The sequence below is a fragment of the Theobroma cacao genome, chromosome 7, assembly GCF_000208745.1.
Source record: "Theobroma cacao cultivar B97-61/B2 chromosome 7, Criollo_cocoa_genome_V2, whole genome shotgun sequence".
NCBI classification, from domain to species: domain Eukaryota; kingdom Viridiplantae; phylum Streptophyta; class Magnoliopsida; order Malvales; family Malvaceae; genus Theobroma; species Theobroma cacao.
In genome coordinates, this window is record NC_030856.1 from 8,458,299 (window position 1) to 8,474,601 (window position 16,303).

Genomic DNA, 16,303 nt, shown 5'->3' on the forward strand with positions numbered 1-16,303 from the left:
TCCCATTTTGCAGGGTAAGGGTAATTTCTTTTGTTCTCTTCCCTTAAAGCTACACTCATATGCTGCTAATGTTTAATATCCACAAGGCAGAAAGGAGAAGAAAGAAAGTAAAAGTATTCAGAGTATTACCTTTATTTGTGCATAATATGGACTTCAGACAAATACTACAAAGATTCAACATCAATCTACCTCCAAAATGTTTAACAGAAGGGGACACACCTTGCCAGTTCAGCCCACTAATATTCATAATGCACGAAACATGGTGTCCACATTAGGTCTCCTACTCAACCCCACATGTTATTCTGAAATACTTGAGGGTAAATTCACATTTGTGGCTTTCAAAGAATCAAAGATTTGAATTATGTATGAAGAAAAGGAACGATTGTTCTCTATGTGTCCCTTCTGTATTTACAAGAACGATGATTTAGTCATGGCTAAAAAATTTTAAGGTTTTTTTATAAGCATTTGCCAGCTCTGTACATTGAGTTTTATGATGACAAATGAGGAGCTAAAACAACTTGCAAAACTGGGGCCTTAGAAGATATTTCAATGGTATCGCCACTTTGGATTGTAAAGAAAACATAAGAGCCATCAACATATATCGAACCCTCTTTAGAAAACCATGCAGCATCGATGGACTGGTCTGACTTGATTAATCCATGCATTAGGCCAGAAATGGCTCCTCCAGATGCAATAGGCTCTCTTACCATATATTGGAGATCTTGAGACAAAATAGGCATTGCAAATCCTCCTGCTGAGAGCATGGCAGCTGTTGATCCTGCAGCAGTTGAGACTCTGAGACCACTTGATCTGCAGTTAACTAATGGCGAACATGAATTGTCATCCCTTTTAATTCTGCCAAAATGCAAAATGACGATTTTAAAGCATGTAAAAGTATGCATAACTGGTTACTGACATATCCATGAAAATTCCTTACTTGAATGAGAACCGAGAAAGTGTTGCAGGACATGGGTGTGCAATCAGAATGTCATTAAGAGCATATGTAGGCAGAACTTTTGAATTTACAGATACTGATATCCTTGACAACTTAGAGGGAACTGTCTGACCCTCTAGAAAGCTGTCCAGTACCTGAAAGAAATGTCAGACATCTAAAACTACAGCAAGAGCTTTTATGTAAAAAAGAACACTATGCCCTATGTCATTTCTAATGTATGAAGAACCAAGCTAGTTAAAATAAATCGTGCTAAAATACAAGGGAACTCCAGTAGAAATACTTTGCATGGGAAAATGATAAAGCTTAAATTCAGCACAGGAATGTAAGTTAAGAACCTACCACTCTTACCTAAGGTCCCCCTTTAACTTCTTAAAATGGTAAGTTAAAAGTAAAAAGCTTATTCTCAAACTTAAATAGGCACAAGATTTTACTCCTTTTCAGAGTCAAATGATATTGGACGACAAATTTGTCACTAAAGAATTAGTTCTTTCTGTAAACTACCTCTAAACATGTCATTTCTCTGTCACCCTATATATGCATCTTTACCTGTTCAAAGTTTTTCACTGTTGCTGCACATAAGTAGCCAGTGCTTCTATTAGCATCAAACTCATTACTGAATTCTTCAACCTACACAAAAGAAAATATAAATAATGGGCATCACCAACTGAGATGTATCAATACCAAGAAATGAAAAAGAATTTCTCAATTGATAGACAGCATGCAAATTGAAAGCTTGGCCAGAAAAATGAACTAACCTCTTCAGCTTGTGTAGGATCAGAATTTACTCCAATAACTGGAACTGTGTCATCCATGAAATGGCTGGCCTGCAAAAGAGTGCCATCACCACCAACTGTAACAACCAAATCCACATTACGAATTGGTTGCGATAAATCGTTACGAAAAATGGGTTGCCAATCAACTGACTTTTGCTGTAAAATTTTCTGACATAAGTCTATGGCCTCCTTGTGCACCTTACTTCTATTATTAAGATAATGGACAACCTGTAACATCATGAAGAGAAAAAGTGAGTGTAAATAATAAGAAATTAATTCCAGTGCTAGGATGGAAAGAGAGAGAGAGAACTAAATACAACAGTTATAGCAAGTAACCTCAAAACTTTCTCTTTTACTCTGTCTCAATGATCCTTAAACATAGTAGTTCATAAATGGATGAATGATGCAAGTAATAAATAATAGAATCCCTTTTTCTTTTGGTGGGGTGGGGGATGCATGCAAAGGAAATCCAAGTCTTGGAGTTTATGTAAGTCTTGGAATCCATGTGGTCAGCCATAGGAGCAAAAGATCTATCAGAAATGGTGTCAACCTAGGTGAGATACAATATGATACAGGGTGTGTTTCTGTCATGATATATATGCATATGATACAGGGTGTGTTTCTGTCATCATATATATGCATTATTATGGATGGAATATGAATGTATTATACAAGAAGTAAAATTATTTAAATTATATGTTACATTATTTATGTAAGAATAAAATATAAATAAGTACTGTAAAGTGAAGTTTGAGAGGCTGGGTGAGATCAGAAGCCTGTTATACCATCAGAAAGAAGTTCTAGAAAGAGTTGGGTATTTGAAACCACAGAGGTTTAAAAGAGAGAATAATTCGACAAATATGTCAGTGGTCCAGTGGTTTGACAGGTTAAGAAGACAAAAGGGTATGCATGTTCTATAAGTGAGGCATGAAATTTTGCTCTCAAAACTTTTGACTATAATTATTTTTGGGCTAAAACTTTCTGTATTTTAGATTATCATATTCAAATCCACACTTGGCCATGGATCACCTATTGATTCTCTAATTTGCAAACTGAAAGCAATTTTATCTTCTTGTGGCAACTAGTATTTGTCAACCAATTTTTTTGATAAGCTAGTATTTGTCAACCTGGTGTAACCAGTAATCATGACGAGGGCTGACAAAAAAGGGGAGGATACAAAAAAGCAGGATTTTGGGCACTTAACCTAAACTTTTCCAGCTAGAAAGATGAGATAATTTGTGGCAACCAATGGCCAAACAACTGATGCTGGGGCAGTTAATATATAGACAACAATGAGAGGTTCATAAAATTTCAAAACCTCATGGGATGGTTTCGTGATTCTTGAAAATTGAAATTTACAAGTGGCAAAGGTGTTACATTTCCTCCCTTTTACGCTGAAAAGTTATCCAACTATTAAGGGACTAAAATCTTGGTACCTTGCAAGGACTGATAGAATCTAGATCATAAAAGAAACTTGTAACGTTACTCACCCACCATGACTAAAGGTCATCATAACCATATAAGAACGCAGGTAGAGAGCTTAAAGGAAATGATGGAGAAGATTTGAAACTGTAATTAAGTATTAAAAAAGGATTACAGATTGGACCTAATCACAATCATCCTAGAGTGTAGATGATCACATATTCATACTCTTTAACAATGGTCATTGAAATTCTTTTTTAAGCCCATAGACGAAATTTATATCACCTCAGCTGTTATGAAAAATCATTTCCCCGTCCCATCCACTCCTAAATTGGAAAAAGAATAGATGACAGAGAATAAAAGAAGGAAACTGTTTAGGACCAAAAGATAATTAATAAAGCACTGAGAAGTGAGAAATGGATTGCTGAAGGATAGACCAGAAACAATGCTGAGAAAGAGTAGGCTTTGAAGACAGTGCTTGAAAGTTTGGAGTACATACTCCTCTATTCCTGGTCATCCGTGAAAACCTAAAGAAAAAAGCCTAGCTCAAACTAAAGCAAGCCATTCCGTCATTGCTGACGGCATGACTAATTCTAACACAAAAGCTAGTTGTTGCGTTGAGAATGCTTGATAGGCTACCAGAATTACCTGGAAACTAAAACGACATGATAAATACTTGATAATAAATTGGCAATCATAAAGTGCACAAAGAGAAAAACCCACATTCAACAAAACTCTACAAATCTTGTGCCTACCAATGAAGTTCTCCAGGGAAAAGAAGCTTTCATCTTTCAAAAGAAATGAATCAAGCAATAAACACGTCTCTAATACCTTCTCATAAACATATTATTAGCAACTAAAGATTAAATAAACACTCAAGTTTAGCCATTTTCATCAACGCTAAGAAAGCCAAAAAAATGAGAAAGAAAACCAAAAATAAGACAAACCCAACAACGGAAACTTCTCAAATATTGAAAACAATACGTAAAGTAAATACAATCTATTACTTTGACATTTCATCAAACACCATGATTGCTAATGTTAAAATAATAATAAAAAAAAAGCGGAGGAAAGCTTGAGAGAGTGAAATGAGAGTTGAGTTTTATAATACCCGAGGATTAGTGAAGAGAGAGGCCGGGTTCGATTGGGTAGCATGGTAGACATCAAATGGCTTCAACAGCAACAGAAGTTTTCTTATTGCCATTGTTTTTCTCTTTCTTCTGTGTCCAAGAAGAAAGCTTGACAACGTTGTCGAGGACTGGAAAACTGGAAATTTCAGTTGGAAAGTGGAACGACCACCACGCTTCAGAGGAGTCCATGGGCTAGACTGGACGCCTAAGCCCAAAGCCCACTCAACATAATGGCGGGCTTGAAGACCCGTTATCGGGCTGGACTTAAAAAAAAAGTTTTAGGTTCAATATTTTATTTATGTATTTTACATTTTGGTGTAGTTTTTAAATTTCACTATAATTGTATTCGAGCATTGTACATCGATAAAATAATATATATTGTAATAATTGTGTTTAATTTTAAATTAATTAAAAAATAATATTTATAAAATAAATAAAGTACTTTTTGTTTTATCTTTTCACTTGAATCCCTGCAACTTCTTTTTTGTTCACATCCAAGTAGTCTTTCAAATCTTTTCACATTCAAGTACCTTTCAGATTTTTACCGACTGTTAAATCTTTTTTCTTATTTATGTAAGCATCTTTATTCGTCAACTGCTCTTGCTAAGTCAGTACCCTTCCATAGCTTGCCATTTTTTTCTATTCATGCAAGTATCACTGACCAAATTCCTAACTGCTCTTGCTAGGCCAGTACCTTCCACAACCTGCCGCATGTCACCGAAAGGGGACCACGACGTGACCAAACTTTAAAGTAACTTTGAATTTTCCATTTGTATATGTATATTGTTATAGATAAGACGATTCATATAATTATTTTATTTATATCTAACTTTAAATAACAGTATACAAGTGCCCTAATCTGATTTTCTGGAATGTTTCCTCTGCTTGTGTTTGGGCATGTTCCTCAAAGTAAAGCAGAAGAAGGGATAGAGAATAAGCAAAGGACCAAAGGGTGGTATACATTAAACATTTACCAAAACTGCAAAACTAGTGCATAATGTTTGTAGTGAAAAGACAAATTCATTAGACTATTCTTGCACTCTCTAATAGCAACCGACATGGGCAACCGGCAGTAGTTAGTAGGAGGAGGTTTTCTGATTGATCATATGCTTGTTGTTTAGCCATCTGTTAAACTTTTGCGTGGCTGCTTTATACTTTTGTACAGATTTTGGTCACGGCTTGTCTCCTCCCCTGGTTTGTGGTCTGTAAGCTGCCTGGGTTGGGGTTGTATACGCCAATGTAGCTGCTTCAGGTTCTCTTCCACCTGATCAGGTTATTGGCAGTGCTACCACTACTGTGTGGTAGCTTAATTTTGTACCACCACTACACACTGGGCACTGCCAGCACAATAAGTATCTCTGCTATGCATACCTAGCGGAAGGAAAACATAGCTCAAGTATCATTGCCAAGAGCATAATAGCCTTTCCTTCCTCCTTCCTCGAGAGCTAGGAAGGACCATCCTCTTCCTTGCTATATTTTTGAAGGACTTTACCCTTGACATCCCTTTGAGGTTGGTACATCAAATTTGGCTTTATATTACAACTAATAAACTTTTTTCGATCCTCTCAATAAATTATTATTATTTTTTAAGTAAGGTTTTATAGGACCATCATCATCTTACTTATTATCCTATCCAGTTCATTTTTTTTTGTCAATTTTTTTAAATGTTTCAAAATTATGCCCATTTTTCTTTTTTAAACACTTAATATTTTAGGTTTAATTTTCTATATTCTAAATTTATTTTTCATGATTTTTTACTTTACTTTTTGACATTAACAAACAATATTCTAAATTTATAAAAAGAATTTAAAATTGTAATATAATCTACACTAAAATCAATGTTTTTTTTCTTAAATTCCTTTATAGCAAAACAAAAAAACGACAAAAATAATGTGATTAAAGGAGTATCAATTTGAAAAACTTTAGGGTTGTGTCTCTTTGAGTTTGGTTCATTAAAATTGTTATTATATAATGACTAGTTAACTTTATAAGAATCAATAAATTATTTTTTTAGATCTCTAGAATCACATGATACACATTTTGATAATCTTTTATGCTTAAAAACTTATCCATTATCACATACTAGCTAATTAAATTTATTTTTCTTAATAATTTTTTAAATTGTATAATCATGTGATAATATAAAAATTATAATAATTCACTATTCTTTTATATCTTGCACAATTACTTTAATATGAATTCGTTGGCTGGAAAGTGGACACTTCATTATTGTCAAGCACCTTTTCATTTATCAGTATCATTATTATTACTTTTTTTTTTGGTAAATTTGAATATTTTGATATGTGGTCTCTTGTAAAAATTATAGATGCATGGTTTAGTCGGGTCAAGTCGGTTTCGGGTTCAGATCATAAATTTTATTGGATCCTATTCAGGTCAAGTCATTTTATTGTTTGAGTTATTTCCTTTGTCAAATCATTTTGGATTTTAAATGTTTTGTTTATTGGGTTAATTGAGTTTCAGATCTTTTCAAATTCAATGAAGTTGAATTTAATTAGATTATTACACATATCAAATCATTTTAAAACATAAATAATTATGCATCATGTTATTTCGATTCCAAATCATGTTTTGTTTATACTAGTCCTTATGCCACAATCTTGTGCGTAGACATCAATCAAAGCATGTACTGCCAATTTCTTTGTGGATTATTACAAAGGGATGAGGTCTTAAGGGTTGGTACCAGTTTTTCTTATGTTCTGGCTCGAGCTATCAGGTTTTTAAAAGATTACTGGAGAGAGCTATGTGATAATATAAGAACAGGTGAACTTAGCGATTGAATCACCGACCATGGCTGCAGAAATGCTTTGTCGCTAATCCTCAACAAACCAAATCCACAACTGGCAGATTCAATAGAAGGCGCATGTAGTAGAAAATCATGGTAAGGGATAATTAATTAAAGAACTTCGGCCTAGAACAAAGTTCGTAGATGTTATCATAACGGGTTCTGTGGCCCAATGTATTCCAACGCTTGAATTCTATTGTGGTGGGCTCCCTTTAGTTTCATCATATTATGCTGCTTCTGAAGGTTACCTTGGTATCAATCTTGAACCACTGAGCAAGCCCTCTAATATCTCATACACACTCTTCTTCCTAATATGGCATTCTGAATTCATTCCTATAAAGTAAAACCATACAGAATTTGCGGATCAGCCTCAGCATTTGGAAGGCGTTTATGGTCAGGATTGCGCAGAAACGCAGGACAAAAAGGAAGAAACTGAACCTGTTGAGCTGGTGGACGTGAAGCTCGGTCAATGTTATGAAGTTGTTGTCACTACTTTTACAGGTAAGCTCTTCACTGCTCTTGTGATCATCTTGTATGTCAATTAAGCTTTGCAGCTTCCCCTTTTAGTCCCGAAGGAGCTCATGGAATAAAATATTATGATTTTATTTCTCATAATTATTTGAAAACTTTTCACGCCTATACAGATACAAAATTGGAGACATTCTCATGGTAACTGGTTTTCACAACAATGCTCCTCAATTTCATTTTGTGTAAAGGCAAGGTGTCCTTTTAAGCATTGATGTGGAGTGAACAAGGGAAGATGGCCTGTCGAAGGTAGTGACACAGGCAAAGCTCCTGATTGAGCCACTCGGCTTCATTCTGACCGACTATACTAGCTATACATGCTGATACTTGTTCTACACCAGGGCACTACGTATTATTCTGGGAGCTTAAAATGAAAGGAAGCCATGATCCTCCGGAGATTAATCCTAAGAAAACAGAGGAATGCAGCTACACTGCGGAAGAATCACTAGATTATAAATATAGAGTTCTGAGGAAGGACAAGAGGATAGGGCCATTAGAGACAAGGGTCGTAAAACATGGAACATTTGATGCTCTAATGGACTTGTTCATAGAAAAAGGAACTTCTGTGAGCCAATACAAGACACCCCGGTGCATCAAATCTGAGGAAGCTTTGAAGATAATGGATGCTGGGGTGGTTGGAAGGTATTTTAGCCAAAAGGCTCCTTGGGAGGAAACTAAATAAACGGCATATGAGTCATGGCATATCTCTTGGTGTTTTCCCCAACTTCACTTCTAAGTGTTGTACTTGGAGTCGCTTGCTATTTTAATGAGATTCAATTACAAGTGTTGTACCGTTGTACCTGCAACGGGACATTATAGGTAATTAAGAGTTGAGATAATTGATGAATAAAATAAATAGAATTTTAAAGTTTGAACAAAAGACTTTGTATAATTATGATAATTGATGAATTTCATATTTTAAAAATTCTATAACACAAGTTATATATTAATATTTAATTGTTACCCTAATAAAGACTTGATTGCAGAAGAATGACATATATATAGCCTTCCCTTCCTCGAGAGCTAGCTAGCTAGCTAAGGACCATCTTCTTACTTTCTATATTTTCCAACAACTTTACGCTTTATTTCTCTTTGAGTTTGGTCCATCAAATTTGGCTTTCTGTTGCAACTAATTAACTTTATTCGATCATCTCAATTTATTTATTTATTTTTTAACTCAAGCACTTGTATATATTTTATTGTCACGTTGATAAAAAAAAAGAAACTTATCATTGCAAAGAGCATTATCTTACTTATTACTTATTACTCTCATGGTCTCATTTCCTTTTTAGATGTTCCAAATTTATGTCCATTTTTCTTTTATGAACACCTAATATTCTTCCTTTTTCAATATTCCAAATTTATTTTTTTATATTTTGACATTGATAGATGCAACATCAATTTATTAAAAAAATACACACTAAAACCAATGTTTTTTACTAAATTTCGTTAAAGGGATAAGATAATAATAGCAGGAGTATATTTTTGAAGAACTTTACACTTGTGTCTCTTTTGAGTTTGGTCCAATAAATTTGCCATTGTATTGCCACTACTAACCTAATAGAACTGGATAAATTTATTTATTTTTTTACGTATCTTTAGAATCACATGATACATATTTTGATCTTTTTAAATGTTTAAAACTTATGTTTACTGTTTTATATCATATAAAAATACATTAATTTATATTTAGATTTTAAAAGTCGAAAGATTCTCACATGATTGTCTATTAAATATAACTTCATTATGACATGCTAGCTAATTAAATTTATTTATTTTAATAATTTTTTAAGTTGAATATTATTTAATCATCGGCGAATATATTCCTGATGCCATGGAGGGGCCTATAACAATTTCGACTGTTATCCATGGTGCCACTATGGTGGCAACGGGGATTTTTTTTTTAATAGAAGACAATTATATAAGGGGATTCTTTTGTTTTCAAAATAATGAAATATTAAATTGAATTGATAAATGTGTAAATTTTGAGTCTAATTTATATAGACATATATTTAGATTTTTGAGATTCGAATTGTTTAAGATTTCAACTCAATTTGTGTTTGTTTTATCACACAATCATTTCGAATCTCAAATTATTTTGCACCTTTAAAATTTTGAGTCTAATTAATATAGACATATATTTGATGTTTCTTACAGCGCGTTTGGTTGGCTATTCCCCCTCTATTCCCATGCTATTCTGTTTCCCTTGTTTGCTTGTCAAACAAAGAGGCGGAACAGGTATTCCGGAGGAATAGAAATTCCTCAAATATGGCTTTGGGGTGGGAATGGCTAATACCCGCCCCCCTCCCCTCCGGTATTATCTATTCTGTGACCGAGGGAATAAGTTTAAATTGTAATTTGACTAAAATACCCTCAACTGTTTAATAAAATCACCACTTTATCCCTATAAAAAGTAATTTTTTTTTCTTTCTCTTCCTCCTTCCCCCATCTTCCTCAGCAGTTTCAGCCTTCCCCCAAAAGCCTATTCTCTCTCAGCCCACCGTCTTCCTCTCCTCCATCAGCCGCCCTTCCCTCGTGTTCATCTCCTCTCTCAGCCAGCCGTCCTTCCTCCGTCTTCATCTCCTCTCTCAGTTGGTCGTCTTCCTCTCTCTCAGCCGCGGGTCTTCCCCTCGCTCTCACCCGTCCGTCTTCCCCCGTCTACCCCTTCTCTCTCTCTCAGCCACTCTCTCACCCGTTTGCCTTTCCCTCTCTCTCAGCAAGTTTGCAACCGTCCTCCTCCACAGCCACTGTCGTCCTCCGCTGTTGTCATCATCAAGTTCTCTATAGTTGGCCATCAAATAAACCACGGTGATGTTGGAGTGCTTATTTGATGATGGTTGTAGCCAAATCTAGCCATTGGAGCGCTAATCTAGTCACAGGAAGCGCCAGATCTGGTGGCTCCATTGGCCAGATCGATGCTTCAACGGCTAGATATAGCCAGGGCCAACGCCAAATTAGCTCTCCAACGTTCGAAGAGAAAAAGGAAAGATGAGAAAAAAATGAAAAATGAAAAAAAATAAAAAAAAATTATATCAATTAATAAATTATTAATTTTTAATGAAAATAGAATTTGAAAGATTAAAAAATAATTTAATAATAAATTATTGATGTTTAATGAAAATGTAATAAATTAAAAGATTAAGACATGAAAAATACAAATAGAGAAAAATGATTCAAATTGTTAAAATTAAAAATCATACAACTAATTTAATAATAAATTATTCAATAATTTAATAATAAATTAAAAATATTAATAATTTATGTTAATAATTTAATAATAAATTATTGATATATAATGAAAATAGAATTTATTTTTTGTTTTTATGAAAATAAATTTTATTATAAAAAATGATAGTTTTGTCATTTTATCATTTATTCTTAGATTATTTCAAAGTTATTCTCACCAATCAAACATTAAAATAAACCATAATAGCAATTCCTATCCTATTTTACTACATGCTGGGTTCAAAGAAATGATTTTCTTCTTTTTTTAAAAGGGTTTATGAATTTGCATTTAATCTATCTAAAGACATAATTTACATTTTTTTTAGGAAAAAATTGAAGGCCATCTTTTTATTTTCAAAGATATGATTTTCTATTTTATATATCCAAAGACATAACTTACTTTTTTTTTTAAAAAAAATGAAAGGACTATCTTTTTAATTTCAAAGACAAGCATCTATTTAATATATAAAAAAAAACATGATTTTCTATTTCTACTAGTATTTTCATTTTTTTCCCAAATATTTCTTCTCCAATATTTTTTCTAACACAAGTGTAAATGATTCATAATATGTGAAGAATTGACTAAAAATAAACATCTATACACAAATTTAATTGATTATGATGGATAAAAATTATTATATTATATTTTTAAATAATTATCTATTTATAAAAATATGTGACTAAATTATAATTATTTTTAATAATTGAGAGAAAATATAATTATGATGGATAATTACCTTTTGAGATAAATTTGTATTTAAATGATAATAAGGATAATTTTAATTTTTTATGAAAATAATTGTTAATATGGTTAAGGGTATTTTTGTCTTTTTATCATCTATTCCTTTCTTATTCCAATCATATTTCTACCAACGAAACACTGTAATAAGTCATAATGACAATTCCTGCTCTATTCCATTCACAATACCAAACAAAATAATAACTATTATATTCTATTCTCACTTTATTTTATTCCAACAGAATAATAATTTTATTCCATTCCTGACTATTTTGCGAATCAAACGTACTGTTAGTGTTTGAACAATGCTCTTTACACTCAGCCTTTTAAATCTTACAACTCTAATTACATATTGTCCTATTGAGACTCCTCTATGTTTGTAGCTTACTCACTTGACCACCAGAAAAACCTCTCCTCCTGGAAAAAGAAGATATTGGAAACTGATCCCTCATCATCTTAAGTATTCACTGTACTTTAACCATATTTACTGTTTGCATTTCCAGCTTCTTAAAGAATATAAATGTCTCAGCATATGATAATCATGGAATAAAATATAATTTTTTCCACTTCCTTTCCATCTAATTTAATTTTCAAATATACAGCTTTTTCATACTTTGCACCTTTATAAAAGCTGTTTCCAGCTTTCCTCGCACCATTGTCAATGCCTCATGCAAAGTCTCTTAGTTTTACAAGTCTGTTTTTCTCTAAGTATTTCTTGGTTTTTATTCTCTCTCTCGGTTTCCTCATCCAAACTCTCTAAACATTTTTGCAGTAATTATATATATATATATATGTTCTTTTCTATAGCCCCAATCATAAGCTTTTTAATATGTTGTGTTTTTGTTTTCAATCAGCTGACAATTCCGAATTCAGTATCTGTTCCCAACCACTATGTCAAACAGTCTTGCCTCCTGGAACTACAAAAGGTAGTCATTTTTTGCTTCATTGTTTTGATATAATATAATAATATTTAATTGCTGTATCACAGTAATTCTCTGAACTCTCTTATCTTTGTGCTAATAGACCTATGATGTTAATTCTTTCAATTGGATTTCTCCTCTCCTTTCAGTTTTGATCTGATGGCACCAAATGACGGTATCATTGAAACTGGCTGGAAGATGATAGAGGATTTGACTACAAATGCTTATCAAATACAGCAACAGTTACTGGAAGAGATACTGGCTCAAAATGTACATACTGAATATCTTGACAAGTTTCTCAATGGGAGTTCTGACAAGAAACTTTTCAAAGAGAAAGTTCCCATTATCAATTATGAAGACATCAAAACTTACATGGAGAAAATTGCTAATGGAGAGCCATCAGATATCCTTTTAGCTGAACCCCTTCTTGAACTCACTCTAAGGTACAAACCATGTTGTAATTTCTTAATCTATTTTTTTTTTTTGGGTACTTGAGAATTGTTGGTGTGTCTAATCATTACAAAGGTTTGAACATTTGACCTTGACCCCATAATGAAGAGTTTAACTTGTTAGCAGATTCTAGGTGATTCAAATTCCATTTGGTTTTTGGTTATTGTCTTGAATTGCTATGCAAAAACTTCATCAAAGTAATTTTACTGCACTGCCTTTAATTCAGCTCTGGCACCTCGGGTGGAAAGAATAAGATAATGCCTATGACAGCTAAAGAATTGGATAAAAGAACAATCATTAGAAATACTCTTCCTTGGTCTGTGATAAACAAGTAAGTTACTAAGCTTCAGTTTCATCCTTTTCGGTTGAAACAACTTTTGATATAATGAGTAATACTGTTAATAAAGATCAATCTAGGTTGACAAATACTTGTCCTTGCTTACCAATATTCCAGGTTTGCGGATGGCTTAGAACAGGGAAAAGGAATGTACTTGTTTTTTGTCATGCCAGACATGAGAACTCCATCTGGTTTGAGGGCAAGACCTAGTCTAACAAGCTGCTTGAAGAGCAGTTATTTTCAAAAGCAGATATCCAGTGTTTACACTAGTCCTTATGCGACAATCTTGTGCTTAGACATCAATCAAAGCGTGTACTGCCAATTTCTTTGTGGATTATTGCAAAGGGATGAGGTCTTAAGGGTTGGTGCCAGTTTTGCTAATGTTCTCGGTCGAGCTATCAGGTTCTTAAAAGATTACTGGAGAGAGCTATGTACTAATATAAGAACAGGTCAACTTAGCCATTGGATCACCGACCCTGGCTGCAGAAATGCTTTGTCTCTGATCCTCAACAAACCAAATCCACAACTGGCAGATTCAATAGAAGGCACATGTAGTAAAAAATCATGGGAAGGGATAATTAAAGAACTTTGGCCTAGAACAAAGTTCGTAGATGTTATCATAACGGGTTCTATGGCCCAATGTATTCCAACTCTTGAATTCTATTGTGGTGGGCTCCCTTTAGTTTCATCATATTATGCTGCTTCTGAAGGTTACCTTGGTATCAATCTTGAACCACTGAGCAAGCCCTCTAATATCTCATACACTCTTCTTCCTAATATGGCATTCTATGAATTCATTCCTATAAAGGAAAACCATCAAGAATTGGCTGATCAGCCTCAGCATTTGGAAGGCGTTTATGATGATCAGGATTGCAAAGAAACGCTAAACAAAAAGGAAGAAATTGAACCTGTTGAGCTAGTGGACGTGAAGCTTGGTCAATGTTATGAAATTGTTGTCACTACTTTTACAGGTAAGCTCTTCACTGCTCTTGTGATCATCTTGTATGCCAATTAAACTTAGCAGCTTTCAGTTTTAGTCCCGAAGGAGGTCATGGAATAAAATATTATGTTCCTCATTATCTGAAAATTTTCAGGCCTATATAGATATAAAATTGGAGACATTCTCATGGTATCTGGTTTTCACAACAATGCTCCTCAATTTCGTTTTATGAAAAGGCAAGGTGTCCGTTTAAGCATTGATGCGGAGAGGACAGGGGAAGATGGTCTGTGGAAAGCAGTGACACAGGCTTTGCTCCTGATTGAGCCACTCGGCTTCATTCTGACCGACTATACTAGTTATGCTGATACTTGTTCTACACCAGGACTCTACGTATTATTCTGGGAGCTTAAAATGAAAGGAAGTGATGATCTTCCGGAGATTAACCCTAAGATAACAGAGGAATGCTGCTACATTGCGGAAGAATCACTAGATTATTTGTATAGAGTTCTGAGGAAGGACAATAGGATAGGGCCATTAGAGATAAGGGTGGTAAAACATGGAACATTTGATGCTCTAATGGACTTTTTCATAGCGAAAGGAACTTCTGTGGGCCAATACAAGACACCCCGGTGCATCAAGTCTGAGGAAGCTTTGAAGGTAATGGATGCTGGAGTGGTTGGAGGGTATTTTAGCCAAAAGGCTCCGAAACAGGGGTAACTAAACAAATGGCATATGTATCTTTTAGTGTTCTCCCGAAGTTTTCTTCCAAGTGTCGTGTTGTGCTTGGAATTGTTTGATATTTTAATGAGATTCACTAATCAATAAAGTTATTATAAAATCTCTCCTTCACGATTTGTGTGTCTCTGATTAATCTTTTTATCAAACAAATTCAACTTTGATCAAAAACAAATTGAAGATGTCCAATTAAAAGCTTAATTGATTTATAGAATAAAAGTATATAAAATCTTTGCAAACAATATGGGAGAATTTTACTCAAAAAGGACTTAAATACTGCCCCTGTTTTCATATATGTTTGATGTTCGCTTGCACAAGAAGAGCTAATTCTCTTATTATCTCATAATTTTCATCTCGTTCATCTCATAAATTCGAGCTTTATACTTTCAAAATAAAGTTTCAAACTGTAACAAATTAATTATCTCTTGAACCTTAACACAAGTATCTTATTGACTAAAGTAATTTCTATCATATACAAAATGAAAAAAAGAAATAATATCTAAAAAAATCTCTAAACTATTTAATAAAATTTAAATAACTTTTTATTCTTTTAATGGGTTTAATCAAACTCTTATACTTTTATTTTAAACCAAGTACGTAGTTATATTTTTATTTTGAACCAAATAAGTTTTTATAATTAATAGTTGATTTAGTCAAAATGACATTTGTCATCATATGTCCTATAATGTTGATATGACATATTAACATGCCATAATAAATGATGACGTAACATATCAATATAGTATGATGACATGGTTATGTGGCATTTTTTACTCTTATATCAGCGTCAAGTAGATATAAAATAATAAATAGTATTTTAATTAATGACAATTAATTTACCGCCATTAGTCGTAGACGCATATTTGATCCAAGATAAAAGAAAGAAACTATTTGAATTTTCTTGAATAGTTAAAGAATTTTTTTTAGTAGTAAGCCAAAAAAAAACAATTGCTATCAATATGACTATAATTAGTAAGAGGCATATGATTTAGGGGTATTTTAAAAAATAGTCCTTAAAGATAAGATATTTTTAAAAATAGCCTTCTTTATAGTTTTAACTATTTTTAGCCAAGTTGGACAAAATTACCCTTAATGAAGTTACACGCTATGATGTTACACGCCATGTATAAAAATCTGTGACAAGTCCTGGTTAGCGTGTTACACGCTATGTATAAAAATCTGTGACACGCCATGTACAAAAATTTGTGACCAGCTATGGTTAACGTGTGACACGCTATGTACAAAAACATGTGACATGTCATGTACAACGTGTTACACGTCATGTACAAAAACCTGTGATAAGCCATGGTTAGCATGTGACACGCCATATACAAAAGCTTGTGACAAGC

At 33.4% G+C, this 16,303-nt stretch overlaps 2 protein-coding genes and 1 pseudogene across 2 annotated transcripts; 2 read left to right on the plus strand and 1 right to left on the minus strand.

The window, feature by feature from the left end:
* LOC18594393 (NADH kinase) lies at positions 146-4,442 on the minus strand. The gene is made up of 5 exons (XM_018124902.1): positions 4,262-4,442; positions 1,711-1,956; positions 1,502-1,582; positions 938-1,089; positions 146-855 (listed from the first exon to the last, which is right to left on the minus strand). Exons 1-5 carry the CDS (start codon positions 4,352-4,354, stop codon positions 489-491), a joined length of 939 nt encoding a protein of 312 aa, XP_017980391.1. The 5' UTR covers positions 4,355-4,442; the 3' UTR covers positions 146-488.
* On the plus strand, positions 6,869-8,290 carry LOC18594396 (annotated as a pseudogene).
* LOC18607925 (indole-3-acetic acid-amido synthetase GH3.17) lies at positions 12,464-14,936 on the plus strand. The gene is made up of 5 exons (XM_018124326.1): positions 12,464-12,498; positions 12,642-12,935; positions 13,169-13,273; positions 13,397-14,250; positions 14,374-14,936. Exons 1-5 carry the CDS (start codon positions 12,464-12,466, stop codon positions 14,934-14,936), a joined length of 1,851 nt encoding a protein of 616 aa, XP_017979815.1.